Source organism: Hyla sarda, chromosome 3 (assembly GCF_029499605.1).
Source record: "Hyla sarda isolate aHylSar1 chromosome 3, aHylSar1.hap1, whole genome shotgun sequence".
NCBI classification, from domain to species: Eukaryota; Metazoa; Chordata; class Amphibia; order Anura; family Hylidae; genus Hyla; species Hyla sarda.
The window spans coordinates 235,375,437-235,401,772 of NC_079191.1; the positions used below are offsets into that span (position 1 = coordinate 235,375,437).

The 26,336-nt window shown below is 43.3% G+C and overlaps 1 protein-coding gene across 4 annotated transcripts in view; it reads left to right on the plus strand.

The window, feature by feature from the left end:
- Positions 1–19,267: 19,267 nt before the first annotated feature.
- The window catches only part of SOBP (sine oculis binding protein homolog), a 229,021-nt gene continuing 221,952 nt past the window's right edge, over positions 19,268–26,336 (plus strand). The window contains exons 1-2 of one of the 4 annotated variants that reach the window (XM_056566245.1): positions 19,268–19,749; positions 22,140–22,196. In XM_056566245.1, the coding sequence (XP_056422220.1) occupies positions 19,654–19,749; positions 22,140–22,196 (153 nt within the window). In that variant the 5' untranslated portion in view covers positions 19,268–19,653. Of the gene's footprint in view, positions 19,750–22,139; positions 22,197–26,336 lie in introns of those variants that run through there. The other 3 variants (XM_056566246.1, XM_056566247.1, XM_056566248.1) reach the window with 3 other exon arrangements.

A 26,336-nucleotide genomic window follows, 5' to 3' on the forward strand; every position in this document is an offset into this window, starting at 1 on the left:
GACCCGTGCTCCCTGCCCCTGTTTGCGGGACGCCCAAACACTGACCGCCGGAATGGCAAGCCTGTCTCAGGAGCTGGCAGGAACACGTGACCGACCAGACCGCATTGCTGCGGGCAGCCAGCCCACAACTCCTGTCTCATTTACCCCCTACAGTGAAAGTCCCTTCCTCTGCTAGCCCGCTAACACCCACTGAATACCGGCCGCAACAGGTGCCAGCAGTCAGCGAGTGTCACACCCGCCGACCTGGCGTAAGGCCAATCTTCTGCCCCGAGGTAGCCAGTGGGGCTGCCCCAAATACCTGACCGTACTTTGTATGATACTCCAGACTGCGAGGGTCCGAGAGAGAGCTGGCCCCGAAGCTTGCTAGTGTCGGGAACTTCAAATGCCTGCCCACTAACGGCTGCACAAACCAGCTGACATCGCCGAAAGCCCGACACGCCCCTACCTGTATTCAGGGGGCGTTATATACCCCACGCCCCTCCCACAAATACAGCTTTAACAGGCTTACATGAGCACAAAGTAACTACTGATCCCAAAAAACCTTCACAACTCCAATAGAGATCAAGCTAAGCAAAGCATTGAGCAGTTGGCTGACCTCAGTGACCTGTCACCTGCATTGTTGTGCACTACAAATTCCAGAATTCTGACTGCAGAATGAGCTGTAAAAGCTATCACATTACAGTATAAAGCAAGCTGAGTAAAGCAATAAACAGTGGGCTGACCTCAGACAGTGACCTGTCACATGCATTACTGTGTCCAGTTGGTGCACTACAAACCCCAGCAGTGTCACTGGAGAACAAGCCCATAAAAGCTATCACATTACAATACCTAGCAAATTGAGGAAAGCTGTATTTTAGCATAAATACGTAATAAAAGCATGGAGAGTGAACGTGAAATAGGCATCTAAGGCCAAGTTACATGTATTTTCTGAGTTTAAGCAAACATGTAGCATTTCTATGTCTGTGTTAATAAATACATATTCAGAGTGTTAAGATTGTCTTTATTTTTTGGTTTAATCAACACAGATAGCATTCAAACCTTTGTTTAACATAAATATGCATTTAAAGCAATGAGAGTGAACATGGAAAATGCATTTTAGGATAAGTTGCCTGTATGCTCTAGATTTAATCAAACAGATAGCATTTCTACCTGTGTTTAACATAAATATACATTAAAGAAGAAGTATCATGTAAGAAAACGTATAAGTTTTAGATTGTGGGAGGTCCGAGCATTGGGGCCCCCTGGGATCTCCTGCTTGGAGCCCTGGCTCTCCTTTACAGTGGAGCACCACGTTTGGCAATCTTCAGCTTTCCCATAGAGCTATATAAATGGGGCGTGGCGGCCCCTGCTTCAGGCGGGGGTCATGACGTGCCACTGTGAATAAGAGCCAGGGCTCCAAACAGGAGATTGCGGGAGGCCCCAATGCTTGGACCCCCCAGGATCTAAACCTTATCCCCTATCCTTTGGATAGGGGATGTGTTTTCTTACATGATACTTCTCCTTTAAAAGTGTTGAGAGTTAACATGGAATATGCATTTTAGGCCAAGTTGCCTGTATTTTCTGGGTTTAATTAAACATATAGGCAGTCATTTACTAAGAGTGTTTGGTTTTTACTAGTGGGAAGAGTTGTTTAGACTTGTAGGATTCCTCTCTATTTACTATGGGGACATTTTCTGACCAGCTTTTTGAAATTTGAAGGTTGAAATTTCCAACCATTTATTCACAGGATTTTCTGTGAATTCAATAGTAAATAGGTGGGGTTGTGAAACAATGCCCCTTTCGGGCCAACCATGCCCACTTTGTGTCAGGCCACGCCCATTTTATGAATTTTCACAATACAATGTCGGGTTTGTCTGATTTTCTGGCGCACACTGTTGCACACTGGCGCAGACACATCGCAGACCATATGCATCAAAATAACCTAAAAAAAACTGTCAGTTTTAACTTGGTAAATGAGGGCCATAGTTCGAGTTATATCAGACCACTGGTCAGGTAACACCCTGGGCGGCTCCTGTGTGTTCACACTAGGGGCTCCACACACCCTAGTACTTAGACCATATACATTGCTCAGAAAAATATAGGGAACACTAAGATAACATATCCTAGATCTGAATGAAATAACTAATTGTATGAAATACTTTTGTCTTTACATAGTTGAATGTGCTGACAACAAAATCACACAAAAATTATCAATGGAAATCAAATTTATCAACTCATGGAGGTCTGGATATTGAGTCACACTCAAAATCAAAGTGGAAAACCACACTACAGGCTGATCCAACTTTGATGTAATGTCCTTAAAACAAGTCAATGAGGCTCTGAGGCTCTGAGCCAATGAGGCTCAGTAGTGTGTGTGTGGCCTCCACATGCCTGTATGACCTCCCTACAACGCTTGGGCATGATGAGGTGACGGATGGTCTCCTGAGGGATGTCCTCCCAGACCTGGACTAAAGCATCCGCCAACTCCTGGACAGTCTGTGGTGCAATGTGGAGTTGGTGGATGGAGCGAGACATGATGTCTCAGATGTGCTCAATTAGTTTCAGGTCTGGGAAACAGGTAGGCCAGTCCTTAGCATCAATGCCTTCCTCTTGCAGGAACTGCTGACATACTACAGCCACATGAGGTTTAGAACTGTCTTGCATTAGGAGGAACCCAGGGCCAACCACACCAGCATATGGTCTCACAAGGGTCTGAGGATCTCATCTCGGTACCTAATGGCAGTCAGGCTACCTCTGGCAAGCACGTGGAGGGCTGTGCGGCCCTTCAAAGAAATGCCACCCCACACCACTGACCCACTGCCAAACCATCATTCTGAAAGATCTTGCAGGCAGCAGAACGTTCTCCACGGCGTCTCCAGACTCTGTCACGTCTGTCACATGTGCTTAGTGTGAACCTGCTTTCATCTGTGAAGAGCACAGGTCGCCAGTGGTGAATTTGCCAATCTTGGTGTTCTCTGGCAACTGCCAAATGTCCTGCACGGTGTAAGCACACCCCTCACCTGTGGCATTGGGCCCTCATACCACCCTCATGGAGTCTGTTTCTGACCGTTTGAATGGACACATGCACATTTGGGGCCTGCCGGAGGCCATTTTGCAGGGCTCTGGCAGTGCTCCTCCTGCTCCTCCTTGCACAAAGGCAGAGGAAGCGGTTCTGCTAATGGGTTGTTGCCCTCCTCCACATCTCCTGATGTACTGGCTTGTCTCCTGGTAGCGCCTCCATGCTCTGGACACTATGCTGACAGACACAGCAAACCTTCTTGCCACAGCTCACATTGATGTGCCATCCTGGATGGGCTGCACTACCTGAGCCACATGTGTGGGTAGTAGACTCTGTCTCATGCTACCACTAGAGTGAAAGCACTGCCAGCATTCAAAAGTGACCAAAACATCAGCCAGAAAACATAGGAACTGATAAGTGGTCTATGGTCACCACCTGCAGAACCACTCCTTTATTCGGGTGTCTTGCTAATTGCCTATAATTTTCACCTGTTGTCTGTTCCATTTGCACAACAGCATGTGAAATTGATTGTCAATCAGTGTTGCTTCCTGAGTGGACAGTGTGATTTCACAGAATTGTGATTGACTTGGAGTTACATTGTGTTGTTAAAGTGTTCCCTTTATTTTTTTATTTACATTCAAGAAAACACACATTTGCGTTTATCCAAATGCTTTATCCATAAATTCTTTATATGCTTATTACAAAGTTTCAGTCAGGATATATATAAGGATATTCACCCAGTGCAAAGTGTAGGAAGTCCTTGGATTAGGCATCTTTGGAAATCACATGCCCCAGCCAGGGTCTCGTATTCCTGGCCATAATCTTTGCTTGTCCTCTGGGCAGATAGCCGGACTGCTCACCAGCCTTTGAGCGCCGACCGTTCGGGGACGTTTCAGGAGTGTTACCTCCCTTTCTTAAACCTGCCATGTGCACACAATCACCATGTTACATGCAGTTCACTTCTCTTCGAGAACTCAGTTCTAAAATTTAAAACATAAAAACATCAGTATAACTTTACACATGATTGGGTATTGAACGAGATATAGAATCTTTACAGAAACACATTGAAATTACAATTTCCATTTATGCAATAGGGATCGAATGAGCAAATTCGCTGTATCCCGTTTCAACAATCTCCTTTTTATCTCCTCCTTTCCTGTCGCTTGCACCTTTTTCAAAACCATCCACCACAGATTGCATATCTGGTGACCTCTCTCAATAAGTGTCTGGCTACACTAGTTTCACCATACTTCTCTTTCCCATCCTAACCATTTGTTATCCCAGTCTTTTTCATATGATTCCTAATCGAGCTTTTATGTTCATTTACTCTCACCCTGATGGATCTGAACATCTGGCCGTCATAGGACATCCCACAAGGACATTTAAGCAAGAAGATTACTTATTTAGTTTCACAGGTAAACAAACCTTTAAGGGGATCTTTGTACCTTTTGTAGAATGTGTTATGGTATCCCCCTAATTATACTATTACAGTTCTGACATGACCTACACGGCAATGCCCCTCTATTTTTTTCCATGCTATCTTTTTACGTAAATTTGATCTGATAAGGTAATTCGTTATAGATTTTCCTCTCCGGTAAGTAAATCTAAGGTGCTCTCTAAACATACACCCATACTTCTCATGACCTACACGACAATGTCCCTCTATTTTTTTCCTTGCTATCTTTTTACGTAAATTTGATCTGATAAGGTAATTGGTTATAGATATTCCTCTCCGGTAAGTAAATCTAAGGCGCTCTCTAAACATACTCCCATACTTCTCATTTGCCTTTACCAAATCTCAATATTTGTTAATCGCCTTTTTGATCAATTTAGAATGCTTGTCATAAGTAGACAGATACATAAATTGGTCACCTTTTTCTGATCTCTTTTTAACCTTTTCCTCAGCTCTTCTCTCAGTATTCTACCTACCTGCTAACCCACTTCTATCAACTCTGCTTTATCACAACCTCATAGTGTAAATTTCTCTATCATCACCTCTTTATTTTTCTGGTATTCAACTTCTGTGCTACATATTCTCCTCACTTGAATCATTAGTCCTTTGGGTATGCCTTTAAAGACTTGAGGTGCAAGAGCACTGTCTTTATCTTCCTGTCGCTCTGTTTAACCTGTTTAACATAGAGTGTCGTCTCCAATTTACCATTCCTGTTCATTACAGCTACATCTAGATAGTGTATGTGATCAGTATTCACAGGTAAATTCAATCAGGGGATGGCCTGTATTCAGATAAGTAATGAACTCTATAAGTTCTAAATGTGTGCCTGTCCATAGGCATAGGCATCATCCACATACCTAACCCACTTTTTTACCTTGCTACTTAATGAGTGTCCTGGGATGTGCAGTTCTTCAAACTTATTCAAAAAGATATTGGTTAGACTAGGGGCCACTGGGGACCCCATCGAAGTCCCTTGTCTCTGGAGGAAAAAATCCTCTCCAAATCTGAAATAATTTTTATTTAGTTTCAAGTGCAGAAAACTCATTATAAAGCCAAGCCCGGAGGACAAGCAAAGCAAAGATTACTGCCAGGAATACGAGACCAAGGCTGGGGCATGTGATTTCTAAAGATGCCTAATTCTTATACTTTGCACTGGGTGAATATCCTTATATATATATATATATATATATATATATATATATATATATATCCTGACTGAGGCTTTGTAATAAGCATATAAAGAATTCATGGATATAGCATTTGGATAAACGCAATCCCGGTTTATGTGTATTTTCTTTGAATGTAGTCGAAGAACTAGAGTATGTGGAGCCCCTAGTGTGAACACACGGGAGCCGCCCAGGGCGTTACCTGTCCAGTGGTCTGATATAACTTGAACTGTGAGAAATACTATGGCCCTCATTTACTAAGCTAAAACAGACTAATTTTTGTTGGGTTATTTTGGTGCGTAGCGTGTGCGACATATCTACGCCAGTGTGCAACAGTGTGCGCCAGGGAATCTGACAAACACAACATTGCATGATGAAAAGTCATAAAATGGGCATGGTCTGACACAAATGGAGCATGAACGACCATAGTATTTCTACATGTGTTTAACTCATTTAATTCGCATTAAAGTCGTGGAAATCGAATGTTGATTGGCAGCTTCTCTACCACTTGACTACTTGGTAAGTGCACCAAATAATTTATAGTAAAAAAATGTCTCTTAAAGAAAAGGTTGGCAGAAAAAAGTATAGAGGAAAGAGCACCCCTGACATATCCTCTGCTAGTAAGTTGAGGTAGGGCCAAAACACCTGTCAAACATACCAAATGTAGACCTGCTGTCCTAATCAGCTCAGGTGACAATGATGCTGCTGCATCTGTAGGCTTGACCAAAAAAAAAATCTTTCAGAGGAGTTGCGCACTTCATTAAGCAAAGGTTGCACGGACTTTGCTGAATGACCACAAAACTGTTCTACCTTAAATGTCGCAGAGAGTGACGGCCGTGCAACAATTGTATTAAATGCCGCACAGACCTTAATACAATTGTTTCATAGAGTTATTTAGGGAAGGGTTCAATTTCCTTGTGATAAATTTTAAATTTGGCCCATGCAACTTTTGTGAGACTTTTCTCAAAAAATTGCACATGATAATTAGAGACCACTGCACAAAGTGATCCAAATAAGAACACTTCATGATCAGAAAATGTAAACAGTCTAATTGAAAAAGTCGCATGGGGCAAGCATGTGACTTTTCCTGTGACAAATTTAGACAAAAAAAAGCTGTCTAAACAGATTGATAAATTCCCCCCAGTGTCTCTGTGCAGGCACATGGAACAGCATCAAAAGGCCATGGAGGACAGTCGAGATGTCCCACGATGTGAAAAAAACCTTATTCCTGCTGCTTCTCCAGAATGAGGCTCCAGAGCAATGAGGCCAAGAAATGATAGTGACACCTCCACGGTTGCACCTATCCGGTTCAACTTCTGACACCTGCAGACTCTTAATGAGGAGGATTTGGGGGGGCATTGCAAGGCTTCGGTCAAGATGGTTGTCTAACACCTCGGCTCCTGCTCCATGTGGCCTTTGAAGGCAACTTACTTCCTGTGGACCAGCTCCTTTGTGAAGAGCATCCAGGTGTCGCCTTAAGCCTCTTGCTTCTGCCCGTTTGCCTCCCTACCCTGCAATGTGCATCATGCTGCATCAGCTGACGTAGCCTCTGGGACCTGTCATGCCTGCCATCTCCTGCAGTCCACAGAGAGTATACACCAGGGGCCGCAGCGCTACCCCGGGCAGACATCTCCCTGGCTGTGGGGTGCGCTCAGCCTCACTGGACCTGAAACTCCCTGACGAAGGCCCCCTGTCTGGCTCTCCAGTGCCGCTGGAGGGACGCAGCTGCTTGCGCCGGCTCGCAGCTGCACGTTGGCTCTCTCCTCCTCAGGACCTCTCTGCCCTGGTGTGGGCAGCGCTCCTGCCAACATCTTTTCTGCTAACGGATTCAGCACCGGCCTTGCCAGCGCAGCCTGTATCAGCCTCTGGTTGCCAGAACAGGTCAGTGGTTGTTCCCTCACCCTCTGGACCCCCTCCTGCAGCCTTGGCCTCTGCCCTGCCACCAGCTTTAGGCACCCTTCCCCCCCTGTACAGTCCCTCTCACCTGTGGCCTCTCAGAATCCGTCCACTATGATGGCGTCCCAGCCCCGGCTGCAGTCTTCCAAGCAACAAAGTGATGCTGAGACATAAGCTTAATGCCAGAGCTTCACTCTCCTCCTCGGTGGGGTCTCCTCTGTCTCCTACTATGGAGGGCCCCTCATAGGACGCTATGTCTGACTCGGCTCTCAAGTGTTCAGGGGTCCCTGGCCCTTAACCTGCCCTGGCGGAGTTGGGCCAGCTTTTGTCTCAAATACCCACTAAAGAGGACTTCTGTTTTTTGATCTCTGAATGTTAAAGAGACCTGTCGTTCTGAGATATCCTCCCTCAGATGGGATCTCCATTGGGTGTCTGACAGTGGAGGTTCTAGTGGGGGACCACGACTCCACCTGAGCATATATCACCCAATTGTAATCCACAGTTGAGTCTCAGTCTGATCTCCTTAATGATTTGCAGAATCACGTTGAGGACCTTAATAACTGGGGAAGGCGGAACAACAAAGGGTTCGAGGCCTCCCGGAGGCAACTCACCATGAGGTTCTCCAAATCACCATGGAGGCCATCTTTAACTTGATAATGGGTGAGCCCCCTCACACAAAATTAAATTGGATAGAGTACATACGGCGCTCCCCCTGATAAATGCTTCCTCCTGATGTAATTTACTGTCTGCCACATTAACCATCCAATGAATAGGTCTTTTTCTTTTTTTTTCTCATCCTGGATGAAAAATTTTTCAGGAATATCCATATCCTTCGTTTCCTGTCCGGATCCTCTATGGAACCTGTCTCCTGGTCTCAGGCCGGTTCCTCGCTGCAATGAGGTCTCTTTACTCTCATTCCTCAGCCTCTATCAATCTTCCCTATGCAACGTCCCTGGAAATTTCCAGGGGTTCCCGCTGTCCCCCCTGATTTTTGTTCTTTGCATTCAACCTCTAGCCTCTTTGATCCAAGGGGATCTGTACATCTCTGGAATTGGCCTTTGGGATAGGGAGTTGAAAATATGCCTGTTTGCGGATGATGTTCTTATGACACTCACTCGTTCTCTAACATCTCTCCCTAACTTGTATAGGATCTTGCAGGCTTACGGCTTGCTCTCCGGCTATAAGGTCAATCCTTCTAAAACTGAAAGGATGCCCCTGAATCTTCCTGCTGCTCCTTCTACTCTCCTCCATGCTGACTTGTCTTTTAAATGGTCTCCCCTCTCCATTAAGTACTTAGGAATTCTTCTCACCCTTCGTTATCCATGCCTCTGTGCAGCAAACTTTCCCTCTCTGTTCGTGATGGCCGAGCTTTAATGGTGCTCTATTCAAGGTGCTCTATTTTTTTTAAACCCTTACCATTCGGGTGCCTATCTCCACCCTTCGTTCTCTACAGTCGGTGGACCTACGTTTTATCTGGGATGCCAAGAGACAACTCTTCTGATGACGGTGATGATGGTGAGTAGGAGGAGGCTGGCAGTACCGGATCTGACCAAGTATTACCTAGGGCACCCCTCCAGTCATCTATCCTTCTGGTCCTCTCATCATGCATACAATCGATGGACTGAAATAGAAAAACTCAAGCTAGCTCCCTTTCACCCAACCTCCTTTCTGTGAGGTTCCTCTACCTCCTCTAGAAACATAGAAACATAGAATGTGTTGGCAGATAAGAATCATTTGGCCCATCTAGTCTGCCCAATAATCTGAATCCTATCAATAGTCCCTGGCCCTATCTTATATGAAGGATAGCCTTATGCTTATCCCATGCATGTTTAAACTATTTCACTGTATTTGCAGTGACCACTTCTGCAGGAAGGCTATTCCATGCATCTACTACTCTCTCAGTAAAGTAATACTTACCGATTTCACCTACCCCTATTTCATTCTTGTTTGTCCCCTCTTTCTTAGTTGCCTTTTGTTGTCTGTCGTATGTGTTTTCGGTTGTCCTATATGTTAATGCCTTATATTTCCTTTGCTGTTATGTTTATGTGGTGTTTACACCCATATTTCTCTTTGAGTTCTAATTCAGTCCTGCTCTGTTTAGCATTGCATCTTTGAAACATGCTGTTTTTGTGTGCAGTGTCTCTTTTGTAATCAGTCCCCGGAGCATGTTCGCTCCGGTTCTGATTACAGTCGACCGCAGGGCCGGCAGCGTGTGACGTCATGCCTCCGCCCCTGTGTGACGTCACACAGGGACGGAGGCGTGACGTCACACACCGCCGGCCCTGCGGTCGACCGTAATCAGACCCGGAGCGAACACGCTCCGGGGACTGATTACAAACGGGGTGCCACGTGCATGATCACGGGTGTCCCCAGCTGTGGGACTCCCGCGATCAGGCATCTTATTCCCTATCCTTTGGATAGGGGATAAGATGTGTAAGCACTGGAGTACCCCTTTAAATAGGCCCTGTCAGATACAACATTTTTGTATGTTGTACATCTTGGAAAACATTAACTATTCTAATATACTTCATAAAAAATCTATTTTCTTTTTATAGAAATCATGGCTTAAAAAAATCATGGTTTGTCGAAGCTGAAGCACAGGCATGGACAAAGTACAGTGAATGGAGTGGTCTAGCAATCCTCTGTGCTCTCTCCTATCTGATAGTACTCCTCTGTGCTCTCTCCTGTCCTCCCACCACTGCCTGTTGTCTGCTGACTACTTCAACTCCCACCAGCCCCTCCCTGCCTGCTGTCTACCACAACTCTTACCAGTCCACCACTGCCTGTGGTCAAGTCCACTGGATACAACAACTTCCACAAGTCCACTGCTGCCCGCTGGCTACTACAAATCCCACCAGTCCACAACTGCCTGCTGTCTTGTCTGTTGGCTACTATAACTCCCACCAGTTCAACATTACATGCTGTCCTGTCCCATGGCTACTACAACCAGTCCACCACAGCCTGATGTCTGCTCACTACAACTACCACCAGTCCAACACTCTTGCTGCCCATACTACCAGCCAGGCCTACACATACACAACCCATTATCCACAAAAAGGATTATTTTTCAGCTTTTCATACAAAAGCTATTTGTTCTTCACTATTCTGGGACACCAATCCAGTTGCAACTCCCAATAGGGAGAATTTTTTTAAAGCTTGGAAAAAATCCATTTGGTCTTTACTTGTTATTGACTCAAAACCTGTTGCTACTCTCAAAAAGGGATTCTAATACCTCCATTTGCATTTTAACAGCAGCAGGCCTCTGCCAACAAAAAGAGATACTTTATGCACATTTATTTTTGTGTCAAAAAGCATACAAAATCTTCTAGTGTAGTGTTTTTAAACAAAATGTTAGTTACCATAGGTTACTGCATGTCATTGTAACTTTTGACATTAACTTATCCTTAAAGGGGTACTCCAGTGGAAATTATTATTTTTTTAATCAACTGGTGACCGAAAGTTAAACATATTTGTAAACTACTTCTATATAAAAATCTTAATCCTTCCAGTACTTATCAGCTGCTGTAAGCCCCGGAGGAAGTTCTTTTCTTTTTGAATTTTTTTTCTGTCTTAACACAGTGCTCTCTGATGACACCTCTGTCCATGTCAGGAACTGTCCAGAGCAGGATAGGTTTGCTATGGGGATTTGTTCCTACTCTGGACAGTTCCTGATGGGGACAGAGGTGGCAGCAGAGAGCACTGTGGTCAGACTGAAAAGAAAGTTAAAAAGAAAAGAACTTCCTCTGGAGCATGCAGGAGTTAATAAGTACTAGAAGGATTAAGATTTTTTAATAGAAGTAATTTACAAATCTGTTAAACTTTCTGGCACCAGTTGATTTTTGAATAATTGTTTTCCACCGGAGTACCCCTTTAAAACCACTTTAAAACAAACTACTTGAGTACATTCCTAGGTGACCATAGCAGTGTTAGGGCTGGTTCACATCATGTTTTCTCCCATACGGGAGCGCATACGGCAGGGGGGAGCTAAAACCTTGCGCTCCCGTATGCCTTTCTATGCACTTCCTTATGTAATTCATTTCAATGAGCCGGCCGTAGTGAAAAGTTCGGTCTGTTCGGCTCATTTTTGCGCTGTATGTGCTTTTTCCCCGGACATAAAACTGTGGTCAACCACGGTTTTAGGTCCGGTTGTAAAAGCGCATACGGCGCAAAAATGAGCCGACCAGACCGAACGTTTCACTACGGCTGGCTCATTGAAATGAATTGCATACGGGAGCGCATAAAAAGGCATACGGGAGCACGAGGTTTTAGCTCCCCTCTGCCGTATGCGCTCCCGTATGGGAGAAAACGTGATGTGAACCAAGCCTTATATGTTATACATATATAGTCCGATCAATGGGATCCACCATTGGATGGGCCACGCCGGCGTCACTAAATTATATTTTGTGGAGTGGATTGTTCAATAACATTATTAAAAACATGGTTAACCACTTAGGTTAGATATATTGGAAATTCCATGTTTTTAATAATGTTATTGAACAACCCACTCCACAAAATATAATGTACTTTACCTTAAAATGTATATATTACTCACCTTTTGCTGTCACAGTGGATCAGGTATTTTCCCGGAGTCTCCTGTCCCTGGTGCCTCTACGCGGCAGGGTGATGGGTCCAGCACCTTAGTGACGCCGGTGCGGCCCATCCAATGGTGGATCCCCCTGAAGATGGGCGGGGTTAGCTGTCACTGAGGCCGGATCGCTTCGCCGTAAGCTGCGGTATGCGCCGAGGAATTACAGAGAGACTTCGGTAAATAGCACCACAGTGAATTTAGAGATATAACTAAAGAAACAATGTGACATTTCTCTTACTTGTACAGAGTTCGCAGCTCCTGTGTCCACGGTTGCCGCGCTACGGGGGACGCGGTCACTCTCACAGTGACTCCGCTCCGCTTGAACCAATAGGATCGTGATCCTGTTGGAAGAGGGCGGAGTGAGGAGTGGGCTGGGGGGAGACTGCGCCGCTCCGTAGCGACTCGGTAACAAGGAGGACCGGCCGGTACACGAAGGTACAGGTAAGTGCAACCTATTGGTTGAAGTTATTAATAGTAGGAAGTTGTATGGATAAAAGGAGCGGTTTGTCATTCCACTAGTAGAGCCAGATGATGCGCATGTAGCGTGAAACACGTGTTGCTCTTTTACCTGCTACATGAGATGTAACCCCCGTTCACAGAAATAAAGCACAAATTCATAGGACTGGGTTTTTTTTTATGGGAAAAGGGGGGTGATTCAAACTTTTATTAGGGAAGGGGTTAAATAACCTTTGTCAACTTTTTTTCCACTTTTTTTTTTTGCAGTGCTATAGCTCCCATAGGGACCTATAACACTCCACACACTGATCTGTTACCCTGATCCCTGCAAAGCCATAGCTTTGCATGGTTCAGCGAGATAGGGGCTCGACTGCTCAAGCCTGCAGCTCAGGCTTGGAGCAATCAAACGCTGATCGGACGCGACGGAGCAAGGTAAGGGGGTCTCAGCTCGCCTCCTAGCTGATCAGACATCGCTTTTTTATCACGATGTCCCGATCAGCCCGACTGAGCTGCCGGGAAGCGTTTACTTTCCGGTCTCATCTACAGCTGTGATGCAATGCTTAACAGTTGGACGGAGGTTCTTTTTATTAAATTCTATTCCCCTTCTTCTCCAAACGTACCTTTGCTCATTCCGGCCAAAAAGTTAAATTTTAACCTCATCGGTCCACAGAACTTGTTTCCAAAATGCATCAGGCTTGTCTATATGTTCATTTGCAAGGTTCAAACGCTGATTTTTGTGGTGAGAATGTAGAAGAGGTTTTCTTCTGATGACTCTTCCATGAAGACCATATTTGTACAAGTATCTCTTTATAGTGGAATAGTGTACCACAACTCCAGTGTCTGCCAGATCTTTCTGGAGAAATTGTGCAGTCAAACGTGGGTTTTGAATTGTTTTTCTCACAATCCAGCGAGCTGTTCTGTCTGATATTTTTCTTGGTCTTCTAGATCTTGTTTTAACTTCCACTGTTCCTGATGACTGCCATTTCTTAATTACATTCCGAACAGAGGATATTGACATCTGAAAACATTTTGCTATCTTCTTAAAGCCTTCTCCAGCTTTGTGAGCGTCAACTATTTTCAGATTTCTAGACAACTGCTTAGAAGAACCCTGATTGCTGGGGCAAGGTCAGATGAGTCTGGGCATTTAAAACCTTTGAGATTGACATCACCTGGTCTTCCCAGATGATGATTGAGAACAATCCATGACACTGGCAGGTCTCAGCTTTGCAAAGGGGGCAGTGCATGCTATAAATTCTGCAGGGTGCCCAAACTTTTGTAGATGCCATTTTTTTGTTTTCTGTTATTTTGAAAGTGTAAATGATGGAAATATAATCTAACTTTTGTTAACATATTATAAGAATGTCTAATCTGTAATTTGATGACTTTTGGAGATTTTTCCATCTTTCCTTGGCTTCTTTATGCACATTAATACAAATGTTTACCTGGGGTGCCCAAACTTTTGATCCCCACTGTACTTTAAATCAATAAAAGATAAATAATTCAATGTATTCTCTTTATTTTATTTAGTAATTTAGTATTATTTGCATTATGTAAACACTAAAAGTTCTAAACATGAATTTATACCTACTACAACACAAATTGTCACAACAACTTATGTTGATAACACAATTTATACAAATCCAAGCATAAGGGGTGTCTCTAGTTTTGTGCCTTCATGGCTCTCTTCATATCTTTGTTGTAATTTCTGTTATACTTAAACTGAGGCCTCTTGGATTCTGCCATGGTGTCCTTCTTTTTGAGGAACAATAATGTTGCATGTCCTAGACCTAAATCGTAGCCTGCTGTGCTTTCCTATTGAGACAACACTTTTTTTTCAATAGGTGCAGTATTTTGTTGTATGTCCATACAGTGGCACACATTCATCTTTTTACACAAGGTATATGTTGGTGAATACTAAGTTTTGATGTATTCCTCCAACAGATGTAAAAATGAAATGTGGACAGAGTCTGATCCTCTATTATTGTGTTTATACACCTAATTAAATGTCCCCATAGATTCTTTTCAACCCCCACCAGATGAGCCAGCATGAGAAACAGTAATGGGTTAATTAAGGCAAAGTGTCATCTCCACCGTGGTATGCACCCAATATGAAGCTATTTTTCTCAACAGGAAAACCATAAGCATGACTGTAAGGCCATGTTCACATGTCCGGATTGTTCGTGTGGAATCTCGCATTGGAATGCGGCGATTCCTGAGCAGTGTCATTGTATTCAGTGGGCATCTGCTGCGCTACACACATGACGGAATTTCCTTGCCAGATATTTCTGGCATGGAAATTCCGTTTACCGTGTCTGCAGAAAGAATTAATGATCGTTCGGTTTCCGGAATGTACGCACATAGATTTTCCCTGCGGACATTCCGGACATATGATCATAGCCTATGGATATGTTCACACGTCTGGAATGTCCGTATGAAAAATCTCATATGCCAGTACCCGCAGTCTCCAGAATGTCCGCACTAAGACATTATGGACATATGAACATAGCCTAATACCGCATGGGAATGCACTCTGTGTGGAGTCCTCAGAAAAAATGAACAGGTTAATTCTTTCTGCGGACATGGAAACAAAATATCCGTGCCAGAAACATCGAATACAATGGGACTCTGCTGCATGGAAATTCCGGACGTGTGAACTAGGGATCGACCGATTATCGGTATGGCCGATATCGGCCGATAATCACGATTTTGGGCATTATCGGTATCGGCAATTATCTTGCCGATAATGCCCCGCCCCCCGCACCGCCCCCACCGCACCGCGACCGCCACCCCCTCGACCCGCCGCACCGCACCCCCGACCCACCGCACCGCGTCGCACCCCCCACCGTGATGCTAGGCGGTATACCGGTATGGATTTTTTCCCATACCGCTATACCGGTCGGGCCCCTCCCCCACCCTCCGAGTCAATAAAAAAATTAAACTTACCCGTAATGGGGGTGGTCCAGGCCATCCTTCCTTCATGTAGTGTCCGGGGGCGTTCCGGGTGGTCCGGTCCGGGCTGTCCTTCTTCTCCCACGGTCTTCTTCTCCACTCCGGGCAGGCTCCGGCCTAGTATGCTGCATAGACGCTGCTACACCGTGACGTCAGGTGCGTCGCTGCGCACGGGCGTCACTGCGCAGCGACGTCTATGCAGCGTACTAGGCTGGAGCCTGCCTGGAGTGGAGAAGATGACCGCCGGAGAAGAAGGACAGCCCGGACCGGACCACCCTCCACCCGGAACGCCCCCGGACACTACATGAACGATGGATGGATGGCCCGGAGCACCCTGGCAGGTAGGGGAGAGAAGCGGGTGGTGGCGGCGGCGATCTATGGCCCTGCAAAAGCCACTGCAGATCATTGATTTAAATCAATGATCTGCAGCGGTGTCGCAGGGGGTTAAATAGCCGATAACTTATACCGGAATATCGGCCCTAAAAAAGCGATATCGGTCGATCCCTAGTGTGAACACGGCCTTACCATTGGCTTGATGCTGTTTGTAGTGCCACCAGTTACTTTCAGAGACAGGATTAGCAACTTTTCTCCTACCTATTACACAGGGGCCTATAATAGGCATTCATTTGCCATACATTACACTAGACTTATTACATTATTTATATATTTATACTAACAAAAAAGTAAGTGCAGGTTTTATGTTGAGATAAGTGCATTTATCCCTTCTGGATACTGAATTGGATTTTGAAGTAATGTAATAATAGACTATACACTAGTATTTTTTATCATTTTAGTATTTAGTTGGGTACCTAAAAAATTATACAAAATAATAGTGCTGCATTTTGGAAATTTACATTTTCACAGTTGCTACTTTAAAGCTGGTAGCAGAGAATGCCCAGCACATATATCAGTTTAGCCTCTCGGTTAATTTAATGCTTCTCACAAAAGCTGCTGCTATAGTGACAGGAATATGGTTCTATCTCTTGTCACCCCCCTCCATCTCAGTGCTCACTGGCTGGAATGAACATCACCCCGGACATTGCCTTATCATCCTCCTCATCAGTGGCAGAGGTGCTTGGTATGCTCCTCACGTCTGCTCATCACTCCCTCCTCTATATCCAGCTGTCACATCGTGCAAAGGGGGCAGCTTGCCCTGTTCTCACCCTGCTCTGATAGGTGACTTCAGCTTTTGTGTCAGGCTGAGATTAAACAACATTGGGAAGTGGAAAAATGTCTTCAAAGCTACGTCGACACTGTATGCAAACTGGCACATCATAATGAAGTAGACAATGAGCCCAGAAAACATAGGAATAGAAGAAAGAGCAGCTATTTCCTATCTCTGTTTAATAGATGAGACTAAAAATGTAATTTCGTAGGTCTGTGTTTTCCAACCAGGGTGCCTCCAGCTGTTTCAATACTACAAAACTACAAATCCTAGCATGCCCGGACTGTCCGGGCATGCTGGGAATTGTAGAATTGCAACAACTGGAGGCACCCTGGTTGGGAAGCACCGCCTTAGGTCATACCTACCATTGTCTACTGCTGACTGTAACAAGAGAAAACTATTCAAGATTTTAGTTGCAGCACCACCAAACAAAAAGCATGTGGGTGCCTGGCGTCCTTGTTCTGATCTTGACCCATTTAGATCATGACCCATTTCCATCACTTGTTGGAATATATATATATATATATATATATATATATATATATATATCACGAGAAAGAGAGCGTATGTGTAGTTGTTTGAGTTCACAGAACAACATTGCACATATTCACACCTTAGGAAATGGAAGAATTGCTTTGATGACCTAACAATATCTGGCACATCTGCCTAAAGTATCCCCTTCAGCCACTGTTCTTCCACTGCCAGTGCCAGCCCATGAGCCTATTTCGTTTCACCGCTTTACCATTTATTATGGGCATAACGTCTACTTGTACAGTTCTATACATTATTATTTTAAAATTGTGTGTTTTTTTGTTTTTTTTAACAATATAAAGCATTGTGGAAGATAATGGCAATGTATAAGTAAATAAAATTAAATAAATGGACACATATTGTATGAAATATTCACATCTGACACTCACTATTTCAGCAGCGTAGGCTCCTTTCACACTATATGTTGCTCCTTTTAAAGACCCGTTGCAATGTCCTGTTGAGAAAAATCTTAAAAACGGCTGTTACAAAATCCCATTCAAGTCTATGGGATTTTTTGAGCATCCATTATCACCCGTTATAGCCCGTTATGAATAACAGACGTTGTTTGTGACAGGAGAAAAATTAGTGCATGTAACGTTTTTTCTCCTGTTGCAAATAACGTCCGTTATTCATAACAGGCTATAACGGGTGATAATGGATAATCAAAAAATCCCATTGACTTAAATGGGATTTTGTAACGAACGTTTTTAAGGGTTTTCTAATGCTAAGTTTCCACTGGGTCCACAATGGTAGCATAACTCGCAGCGGGAAACCCGCTGCTAGTAATAGCGTGTCAACGCACCCTTAGGCTAAGTTTCCACTTGTTTTTTTTTTTTTCTGGCAGTGTTTCGAATACTACCACTGCAGTTTTTGAGCCAAAACCAGGAGTGTATTCAAAAGGAATAGGACATATAAAGGAAGGACTTATACTTCTCCTCCCTTATGGATCCACTTCTGACTTTGGCTCAAAAACTGCAGTGGTAGTATACCAAAAACTACCAGAAAAAAAACAAGTGGAAACTTAGCCTAAGGGTGCGTTCACACGCTATTACTAGCAGCGGGTTTCCCGCTGCGAGTTATGCTACCATTGATTTAATCGGTCCACAGACAGTCCGTGGACCCATTCAAATGAATGGTAGCGTAACTCGCAGTGGGTTTCCCGCAGCATGAAACCCCCTGCTAGTTACTAGCGTGTCAACGCACCCTTAATGGGACATTGTAACGGGTCTTTAAAACGGAGAAATATATATATATTTATCATTGTCTTTAGACAGTTTTTTATGTCTAGAAAAGGTGCAAAAAAGGCACAAGCAGGGTTCATTTGCGTCTTTTTTGCACCTTTTGGTTTACACATTTCTGCTGATTTTGAGTTGCAATCCTCTGATTTTGACAATACACATGATATGGAAGGGTTTTATCAACTGTGGCTTTTTGTGAAAAGGCGCAAAAAAGGCGCAAAGCCACTGAAAATTCTCTAAAACTACACCAGCCCAGACTTAGCTTTTTTGGTGTATGTGAAGAGAGAAATGTCAGAAAATGTGACCTGCACAAAATGTATCAAATGCTCTGTGACCATTTAATAAATTTGGTTCTATTACACATTACCAGCACACAAAAAGGTGTAGAAAAATGCTTCACTTACACCTACAATGATAAATGCCGGCCATTGTGTGAAAGGAGCCTAATAATGAGTGTCCTCCTATCACTGCTATGTGAGTGTATGTGATAGGTCAGTGGTCTTCAACCTGTGGACCTCCAGATGTTTCAAAACTACAACTCCCAGCATGCCCGGACAGCCATCGGCTGTCCGGGCATGCTGGGAGTTGTAGTTTTGAAACATCTGGAGGTCCGCATGTTGAAGACCACTGTGATAGGTGACATTATCTCTGGAGTTAGGAGACAGATTCAGCTCTGCTACACCAGTCTACATTGAGCCAGTGTGAGCCATAGTGCTGCTCCATCCATGCACATCATCCAGATGTGTCTAGCACTACTTGGAGGGGGCAGAGGATAAGATTTTGGCAGCTGGGAGCTCCTCCTTCTCTCCCAGCCTGGGAGGTAGTAACCCCCTCTGCTGCTCCACACAAGGAGCTTTCTCTCTGTGATTCTCTCCTCCCTCTCTTTCACGTACAGTCACAGAAACATACACACACACAGACAGCACTACAACACTCACACTCACTCACACACACACACACCCACTCACACATACACAAAGCAACAAGCTTGAGAGGACTAATGCAGATTGAGCCAGAGGCAGAAGATGGCTGACCTGACAGCAGGGCACTCTGAGCCCAGCAGCCTGGCATCCCCAGCCCTCCCTCCTCACACAATCCCTGACGTCTTTCACCTCTAGATAGCGGGAATAGCCACTCCACTTTCCTGCTTTCACCATCCTACCAATACTCTTTCATTCACGCAGCCATTTCATCAGCACAAACTATCGAAAAAATGGCAGAAATGGAAAAAGAGGGGAGACCACCGGAAAATAAAAGGAGCAGGAAGCCTGCGCACCCCGTGAAGAGAGAGATTAATGAGGAGATGAAGGTAAGAGAGGCTCGTGCTTTGTCAGGGGGTCCTTCCCATGAATGTAGAGGTGCTTGTCATTTTGTGCAGGGTGCATTGAATGCCTCAGCCCCGCCTCACACACATTCACACACTCCGGTCCTGTCAATTGACCAGCTATTATTTTGTGTCACTGAAGGTGACACTTTAACTGGACTGCATGCTGCTCTGTGCATTACACTGGGGATGTCCATGCAGCCAGTAGGAATGACTTCCCGCCTCACCTATAGGCAAATGATGGCAGATACAAAAAGCATTACCCTAAATGCCATAACATTCTTCTGAAACCTGTACATAGACTTGTAAATGCTCTTCTACGGAGAAGCATGACTCCCTTAGTCCTAAGCAGCTCCTTACACCCAACATTACTTGTCACCTATACCGTGGTCCCTCAACCTACAATGGCCTCAACATACAATAGTTTCCACATACAATGGTCTTTTCTGCACCATTGTAAGTTGAAACCAGACTCAACATACAATGCGACGGACAGTCCAGATCTATGAAACGTGTCAATGGCTGGAAGAACCGACCAATCTGAAAGGGCATTTTACTGGTAAAACACCTGTATTACTGAAGTGCATACACTGACTGGTGTCTGGTAGCGCCCCCTACAGTACAGGGTGGTATTACATGTTCTGTACACTTTACCTGTATCAGGGTTACCTGCTCCTTTGGACACCAAGTAAGGGCGACTCCATGTTACTTTTTTATGCCTGAAGAAGCTCCTGTCCTCTACATAGGCCGGTGTTTCCCAAGCAGGGTGCCCCCAGCTGCTGCAAAACTACAACTCCCAGCATGCCCGGACAGCCAAAGGCTGTCCGGGCATGCTGGGAGTTGTAGTTTTGCAACAGCTGGAGGCTCCCTGCTTGGGAAACACTGACATAGACAGTGATTTACAGCTCCCAGCAGATCTTTCTTACTTTTATATGTAAGGATTTGCTTTATATATATATTAGTTATCTACTTATTATCACTTTTTTCTTATTTTTGTATGACATTTTGATGGCTTCAGAACCAATTACCAGGTTTCCATAGAGTTCTGGTCTCAACATACAATGGTTTCAACATACAATGGTCGTCCCAGAACCAATTAATATTGTAACTTGAGGGGCCACTGTATTGTGTTTTCTATCATTTCTATTGATTTGGTTGTTTTATATGTGTGACATACCCCAGGGGTAATAAGCATAACCATGGCCACCCAGAGGTTACTCTCTATCTGGTCCTTCAGATGCTGCACAACAGAGAGAGGTAAACCATTGTATAGATGTATTCTCCGAAAAGAGCCAATAGTATACGGGGGTTCAAAAAGTAAAATAAGCAACTTTAAAATATTACACCAGATTCACCAGAAAATCTTCCACTACAGTTATCCCTCAACTTACAATGGCCTCAACATACAATAGTTTCAACATACAATGGTCTTTTCTGGACCATTGTAACTTGAAACCAGACTCAACATACAATACTATGGAATCTGCAAAACATTTCAATGGCTGGAAGAATTGACCAATCAGAATGGGCATCTCACTGGTAAAACCCCTGTATTCCTAAAGTGCATGCACTGACTGACTGTCTGGTAGCGCCCCCTACAGTACAGGGAGGTATTACATGTTCTGTTCTCTTAACCTATGCCAGGGTTACCTGCTCCTTTAGATGCCAAGTAAGGGTGACTCCATTTAACTTTTTTTTTTTAGGACATTTCGTGTTCTGTACAGGACCCTGAAGAAGCTTCTGTCCTCTACATAAACCAGTGTTTCCCAACGAGGGTGCCTCCTGCTGTTGCAAAACGACAACTCCCAGCATGCCCGGACAGCCGAAGGCTGTCCGGGCATGCTGGGAGTTGTCGTTTAGCAACAGCTGGAGGCACCCTGGTTGGAAAACACTGAAATAGACAGTGATTATAGCTCCCAGCAGATTTTTATTACTTTTATATGTAATTATTTGCTTTATCTATATTAGTTATCTACTTATTTTTCTTTAATCCTCACTTTTTCCTATTTTCGGATGACATTTTGGGCCTTTAGAACCAATTACCAGGTTTCCATAGAGCTATGGTCTCAACATACAATGGTTTCAACATACAATGGTTTCAACATACAATGTTTGTCCTGGAACCAATTAATATTGTAACTTGAGGGACCACTGTATATGACATTTGCATCTTTCTGGAGATGCTGACCAGTATAGCAGCCTATAGTTTTAATACCTATATGATGCGATACAATAATGGATCTCATTTCTGGGTGACTAAGGGGCCCCACTTTCTAGACGTACCTATCTGTCTTTCCTGATTGCAAATCTATGTAACTTTCTGATGGCAAATGTGGCATTTCCATTTCATTTCAGTGACCCTTGGTATTTTTCAGTTTTCAGGTTGCACATCGTCTAAAGTGGACAGGCATTTCTCCACATCAACTCAGAGGGTCTGTTTTATTTTTCTGAATACAAAACCTAAACTTTAATTGAAATGGTTAATTGCCTTCCTGCACCCCCTCTTCTAGGGCAGCCTTAAATCTATCACATTGTCATTGGCTGCTCTAAGCCATCACTTAATGTGATCTATATGGATTGCAGCTTTTAACATAGGTTCTAGAATTACAAATTAGCTAATTTTAATCAAAACATGTGAAATGTTATCCTGGCTGGATATAAAGGCTGACTGTGCTGGATCCTCTGGGTTTGTTTTGTTTATTTTGGCTGCAGGCACTCTCAGTGGTTTGGGAGATAGTTGTTCTTCATAGCAGATGTTTGTCTGAACTAGTGGGGATGAAACAAAAACAACATTGTAAGGGGGAAAACGACACTATTTTTAACTGATGCTTTAGTATTGAGGACTAAACCTTGTAGTGGCTTAGAGACTTTTCTTCTCCTACTTTAATGTTAGTTTCCATAAGAACACTCCAATCTACAGTCACAGATGAGAGAGGGACAGCTCGCCACCTTTGCTATATGTTTATGTGGAGGTGGGGTTTGTTTAAATGTATTTCACGTTTACGAAAATGACCGTTATGTAATAATATTTATTTATTTATTTATTTATATAGCACCTACAGATTCCGCAGCGCTTATAATAGAATGGAAGAGCCTATTTTCTTTAAAAAAAATTAAAATAAAAATCACCTCTAAATATTAAGTTCACATTCCTATCTAATGTAAAGTAAATGAAAAGTATGTTTAGACATTCCTTATTCAGCCATTCATTTTCATGTCTGCATCTGGGAAAGTTGAATGACAGCCAATATGGCTGCTGGTTATTCCAAGGTTGTCATCTGAAGTATGCGCAATTCCTAACAGAAAATATGCAGGCATAAACGCTTGGGTAATACAATTAGAGATGAGCGAACTTACAGTAAATTCGATTCGTCACAAACTTCTCGGCTCGGCAGTCGCTGACTTTTCCTGCATAAATTAGTTCAGCTTTCAGGTGCTCCGGTGGGCTGGAAAAGGTGGATACAGTCCTAGGAGACAATGTTGGAGCGGTCCTCCTAGTGGTCAGGAGTCTGGAAAAGCTGTGTAGCAACTTAAATGGCAGTGGTAGAAGTAGCCATACTGGTTGTCAAGGAAACAGATATTATGAAGAAATGGCTTATATGAGTTTTAAACACATCCTAATTGTTTTGAGGAGAAACACTTGTTTAAAGGGGTTATCCAGGAAAAAACTTTATATATATATATATATATATATATATATATATATATATATACATATATATATATATATATATTAACTGGCTCCAGAAAGTTAAACAGATTTGTAAATGACTTCTATTAAAAAAAAAACTTAATCCTTTCAGTACTTATGAGCTTCTGAAGTTAAGGTTGTTCTTTTCTGTCTAAGTGCTCTCTGATGACACGTGTCTCGGGAACCACCCAGTTTAGAAGAGGTTTGCTATGGGGATTTGCTTCTAAACTGGGCGGTTCCCGAGACAGGTGTCATCAGAGAGCACTTAGACAGAAAAGAACAACCCTCATAAGTACTGAAAGGATTAAGATTTTTTAATAGAAGTAATTTACAAATCTGTTTAACTTTCTGGAGCCAGTTGATATCTATCTATCTATCTATCTATCTATCTATATATATATATATATATATAAAGTTTTTTCCTGGAGAACCCGTCACTAAATAGCATGAAGTTACACATGAATTGCAGTAAAAGCGCAGTTACTATGGAACTTCAATTGTTCCTTATGGAAGACAAATTGAAAACAATCATTGCTATAAAATCCATCTATACCAACATTTTTGCGATAGTTTCACGCTTCCTTCTACATTTCTTCCAATAGGACTCACATAAAGTTGTGATGTAAAAATGATTCCCCCATGACATCATGTAGCCCTAGCCTTTCTGTAGAAGGACATTGCCTGGGCACAATATTGGGCATGCTCCTACAGATTTTCTTTCCTGGGGCCCTGAAAATAATAAGTGTATAGTGGAGTTTGATACAAAATGGCAAGAAGGACACAATGTGCTCTTGTGTAGTTTCATATCTGTAATGTTCAAACAGCCTGGCTATGTTTCCCTTCATCTGAGCAGCTTTCATCTGGACTAGTGTAAAATAAGCCCTGGTAAGTAATCACTGCAGAGCAGAAAGAAAGGAATGTATACAGCAATAGACTGTCTAAGCTGTAAAAACTGAAACCTGAGCACTGGCCACAGATCGGGTATCAAGGCTTTAAGGTAGGGGAAATGAAAGAAATGAAGGAGAAGGAAACACGAGAGTGGGAATGGAAAAGTCAGCTTGGAAAGTAAAGGGGTAGGAGGAGGCCCTCCTCAGGGAAATTTGGCCCAGGGATTAGGGAATTTTATCATGGTGTACAGTGACCTACTCATGTTTCAAACCACATTGGATTGAATTGCCTCTCCCTGTTAACAGAAGAAAAAGAACTGGTGTGCGCTCTGATTCCCTGTCTACCTCCTCACAGGCTGTTGCTGTTTATTAACTCTCGTTTCAGCAGAGAATGAGTTAATGGATGACTGACGTTTCACACACTGATCTATACGAATGACACTGACAAATAATTGGCAAATTTGCTTTTGCAACTCCAGCCCTTAACTGCAGCTGCCCACGTTTTTTTTTTTGTAATAGAAGTAGCTGGAGCCTGTATGGCATTGTGATGTAACTCTTCTAGTAACCCACTGGCTTGTATGAGCCTGGTGTTATTTCCTCATATCAGAAATATACAGTACGTGTCTTTGAATGCTTATTATTGTTTATTCCATATATTTCCATTTTGGAGAAGCTTATGCACTTTTTCTTCAACCAAAAACAAGTAGATCCTAAAATAAAAATCTTCCCTTATGCACAATTTCATATGTTGTGAAATGTCAGAAGAATTTGTAGTGTAATTGATGCTGTGATCCCCAACATATTAAAGGGGTATTCCAGGCAAAACCTTTTTATATATATATCAGCTGGCTCCGGAAAGTTAAACAGATTTGTAAATTACTTCTGTTAAAAAATCTTTATCCTTCCAATAGTTATTAGCTTCTGAAGTTTTCTGTCTAACTGCTCAATGATGATGTCACGTCCCGGGAGCTGTGAATGATGGGAGAATATCTACATAGGAACTGCACAGCTCCCGGGACGTGAGTCATCAGAAAGCAGTTAGACAGAAAACAGCAACTCAACTTCAGAAGCTATTAACCATTGGAAGGATTAAGATTTTTTAATAGAAGTAATTTACAAATCTGTTTAACTTTCTGGAGCCAGTTGATATATATATAAAAAAAGTTTTGGCCTGGAATACCCCTTTAAGGAAAAGAGACTGCTTGCCTTTTCACCATGGCCCTTCAGCTTCTAAGCTTGGGCCACTATAGCATAGACCAGTGGTCTTCAACCTGCGGACCTCCAGATGTTGCAAAACTACAACTCCCAGCATGCACGGACAGCATAAGGTTGTCCGTGCATGCTGGGAGTTGTAGTTTTGCAACATCTGGAGGTCCGCAGGTTGAAGACCACTGGCATAGACCATGAGAAGCTGAAGTGGGAGTTATACTAAGGAGATAAGTATACGGTAGCACATTTGGTCTACTAATATGTAAGTTTTGGTTTGTGCTCCCCACTTATACTCTACAACAGAAAATAGGAATTCATGCAGATGATAATAAACTAATAAAAAAAACTTTGCTAAAACTGTAATGTGTGAACACAGGGCTAATTCCGTTCCATCACTATATCCTTTTCTGCACAGCGGTGCATCTTGGCACACAGTTGTGCAGGGAACTGCAGCTGGCCCCATCTACTGTATATAAAAGAGTAAATAGGATGCACTGATGGACAAGTGCTGTGGATGAGAGGGGTTAAAGGGGTATTCCAGGAAAAAACTTTTATATATATATATATATATATATCAACTGGCTCCAGAAGGTTAAACAGATTTGAAAATTACTTCTATTAAAAAATCTTAATCCTTTCAATAATTATCAGCTGCTGAAGTTGAGTTGTTGTTTACTGTCTGGCAACAGTGCTCTCTGCTGACATCTCTGCTTGTCTCGGGAACTGCACAGAGTAGAAGAGGTTTGCCTTGGGGATTTGCTTCTAAACTGGGCGGTTCCCGAGAC